General features: G+C 34.5%; 1 protein-coding gene across 1 annotated transcript; it reads left to right on the plus strand.

Moving 5' to 3' along the window:
* On the plus strand, nucleotides 21-3,579 carry LOC107629443 (actin-related protein 2/3 complex subunit 4). Its single transcript, XM_021117664.1, has 8 exons — nucleotides 21-297; nucleotides 396-461; nucleotides 556-608; nucleotides 851-878; nucleotides 1,740-1,814; nucleotides 2,264-2,368; nucleotides 2,769-2,858; nucleotides 3,220-3,579. Exons 1-8 carry the CDS (start codon nucleotides 295-297, stop codon nucleotides 3,307-3,309), a joined length of 510 nt encoding a protein of 169 aa, XP_020973323.1. The 5' UTR covers nucleotides 21-294; the 3' UTR covers nucleotides 3,310-3,579.

Genomic DNA, 3,589 nt, shown 5'->3' on the forward strand with positions numbered 1-3,589 from the left:
TTATTATACTTTATTTTTTAATTTTTGATGTCGTCGACACGGAGGTGAGTGACTGAGGTGAGGTGGTGGTAGAGCAGAAAAATACCGTAGTGGTGGGTGGCTACTTTGAAACACCGACCGGACTTTTCTTTTACTTTACTTTCTCTCTTGACCCACTCCACTCCCAAATACATTCATTGATTTGATTTGCTTATACTCCAAGGTTGCTTTCTGATTTCGGATCACTTCCATTTCTTTCATTTTGTTGAAGATTCAGATTTCAGAGGCAACCACCACCACCACCACCAAAGTCCCATGGTACGCACCCACATGTACTTCGATTTCGATAAACCTTTGTTTTTCTTTTCAGTTATTAGCTTCTCAATTCAATTCATTCCATTTTGAATGTTTTGCAGGCCTCCACCTTGCGCCCTTACTTGACGTGCATTCGCAACACCCTTGACGCCGCTATGTGCCTCCAGGTATGTTTTTGCTTTTTCACCTTTTATTTTTTAATTATTATTGTTTCTTGTTGTTGTGAAACTAAGAATTGTTGTGGTTTTTGGTTGGTTGCAGAACTTCCCTTGTCAAGAAGTTGAAAGGCATAACAAGCCTGAGGTTGAGCTCAAGTATGCTTCTCTTACATATATATTTCACTTTCACACACTGGTTCTTATTGCTGATTTTTTTTTTAATTTATTTATTTATGTTCCAAAAGTTATGATTGCTCTAGGTTATACTTAATTTGACAGTTGATATCCATGTTGAAAGATTGTGTACTATGATTAATGCATTGTGTTATTTTTTTTATATATAAATCAAAGCAATAAATTTCTCAGTGAAGGTTGTAAGTTTTGTCATTTATTTGCAGGTCGAGCCCTGAGTTGCTTCTCAATCCGGTAAGAACCTTCCTATTGCAAAAGAAATATGTTAGGAGAATGCTCCTAGGTGAAAGGACACACCATGGATTACCCTAATGCCATGATTCAGTGATTCTATAAAAAAGTAGCCACATTACAATGTAATAGTAATCAGGCAACTGTTCATAAAGAGTCTTAGATAGATGGCTTAGATTTTTTTTATGTCATGAATGTAATGAAGATTCGACTAAGTTTTTATGTTGGCTGTCGAAGACTTAACACAACCCTCCTCCTTTATCTGGGTTTGGGACCGGCTATGTACCGCAGGTGTAACATAAGCGGAGTTAGATTTTTTTTTTTTTATGTAGGTACTAGAATTAAGAGAGCACATTAGATTATTGCATCCTCTTGCACATAGTGAGATTACTATTTTATGACTAATGGATAATTCAGGAGGAACAATTATTAAGCAGTCTATGATTTAATGACATAGGCTTGAATTCTAAAGATTAAGTGTCATCCTTTCTTGTTACAGTACATGATTTGCTTTTGTTTGCATTGTTATGGAAAGCAAGTATTATGTGTGGCAAAAGTGGAGAATGAAAACATGTTTTATGCTGGCTGTACTTGGTATCATTTTTTCTTGGATCTATGCTGTTCTGTTATTGCCATTCTCTGTTTTGCTCATTCTTACCATAATTAGGAAACCAGTTTGAATTTTGCATGTGTTTGTTAGGTATAACCTGAGCCTGAGACTCATAGTTGGTAATTGTGCCTTAACATTTTCACCCACTTTTACTCTACTTTTCTGAGTGATGTTTACAGAAATTAATATGTTTTGAATCAATTCTCCATAGGAAGATAAGTGCAATTTTGTGCTTTTATTTTTTATTTTTACAGGTTTTGATATGTAGAAATGAGGCTGAAAAATGCTTAATTGAAACATCTATCAATTCATTGCGGATAAGTCTCAAGGTAAACTTATCTTTTTCTGGTTGATACTGTATTTTAAATAATGTTTTGTTGAGACATTGAAAACATTTAGTTACTGCTGTGATAATGTGATAACTAGCTTCCTGAGTTCTTGGCTTCTAAAGGTCCCGTGTTTTCCTTAAGATATGAGCTATCAACTCGACCTTAGATTTTTATTTCTTTCCTTCAACTTTGCTGCAATGCACATTCTGCCCCTCTTAGAAACTTTGACATATGTTATACTTAGAGTTACACTTGCATCTTGAACATGGTTAACATAGATCCCATCAGCAAAATATCATACAAGCATCTTGACAATGATCAAATTGCTTTCATAATTTAATTCTGTCAGCATATTAGCAAACTGAGAATGTTTCTAATAATCAGATTAACATATGATGTATACCGATATTCATAGTTTCCTTTATTTTTAATTATATCCTCTCATGCAGGTGAAGCAGGCTGATGAACTTGAAAATATACTGACCAAGAAATTTCTTAGGTTTTTGTCAATGAGGGCTGAGGCTTTCCAAGTACTGAGGAGAAAGCCTGTGCAGGTATATATCTTGGACATTTACACTACGAGATTTAATTCTGCAGCAGTGTGTGGTGATAGTTTTTCTGATCAAATAATGTTGTCATTAATGATCAAATTCTATTTTGTGGCTGCTTCATAGATGTTGTACATTGCCTGTATCTACATTCTAATGATTTGCTTGGGTTGATGAATTGCCATCCTTACAAAGAGTAGACAAAAACATAGAACGTCAAATCTCGAGTCTTGTCCATTTCCTATGTAGTAATTGATAAAAAAAAATGTGAAAGAAATCCTCTGGGACAGTGGGAACTTGCTTTGTAAACACCTGATAGAAGATGCAGAGTGTTGTTAACATGCATCGACTTTTCTTGGTAACATCTAATTGAAAATTTGCTGTCTTTTGTTGCTTCTCTTGGCAGGGATATGACATTAGCTTCCTCATAACAAATTACCACTGTGAGGAGATGCAGAAGCACAAGCTCATTGATTTTATAGTGCAATTTATGGAGGCAAGAATCTTATTGTGCCCATAAATAGGATTTGCATTTCATTTCATTTCATTTTGTAGCTTAAGGTAGTATCTGTATCTGTGGTAACAAATCAAGTGGCTATCAAAACTTTGAAATCCTAGGAATTGTTAAGGAAGCATTACTGATTACTCATTTGTACTTCCCATCAATACGAAAACTTTAGCACAAGGTTGTTTAGAACATGATTCACCCAGTAATTGGTTCAGATAATAGCATAACATGCAAAAAATGCAGCAAGATATTTTTTCTTCTCTTATTATGTATTAGAACATATTAATTTATGTTTTTCTTTCATATTGAGTTAATTGTTGGCAGTTCAGTAACGGATTTGAAAATGCAGGATATTGATAAAGAGATTAGCGAGCTCAAAATGTCGGTGAACACAAGGGGGAGGCTTGTTGCGACCGAGTTTCTGAAGCAGTTTATATGATGCTTTACCTTAAAAACTACCAAATGCCTGTAAATTTTCTTACTGTTGCAGAGATGTTAGTTTCCGGAGTGTTGGGTCGCAATGCAATGCCAGTGTTTGTGATTGTAGCTACAGTGAATAAATTTTGTAGATGTTAGTTTAATTTAGGAAGAAAAATCTCATGCTGCATAGGCCAGATAATGAGTTTATATAATTAATGGGGTTCTTAGTAGGTGGAATTTTAATTACTTCTCTCATGAAAATTTATTATATAGTTTTGAAATTTGTATTCTTATTCCTA

The sequence above is a fragment of the Arachis ipaensis genome, chromosome B03 (assembly GCF_000816755.2).
Source record: "Arachis ipaensis cultivar K30076 chromosome B03, Araip1.1, whole genome shotgun sequence".
Classification (NCBI taxonomy): domain Eukaryota; kingdom Viridiplantae; phylum Streptophyta; class Magnoliopsida; order Fabales; family Fabaceae; genus Arachis; species Arachis ipaensis.

Bases quoted from the DNA above. Each gene is read 5' to 3' on its own strand.
- LOC107629443 (XM_021117664.1), top strand. The intron at 462-555 runs GTATGTTTTTGC...GGTTGGTTGCAG, and splicing joins ACGCCGCTATGTGCCTCCAG to AACTTCCCTTGTCAAGAAGT. The intron at 1,815-2,263 runs GTAAACTTATCT...CCTCTCATGCAG, and splicing joins CATTGCGGATAAGTCTCAAG to GTGAAGCAGGCTGATGAACT.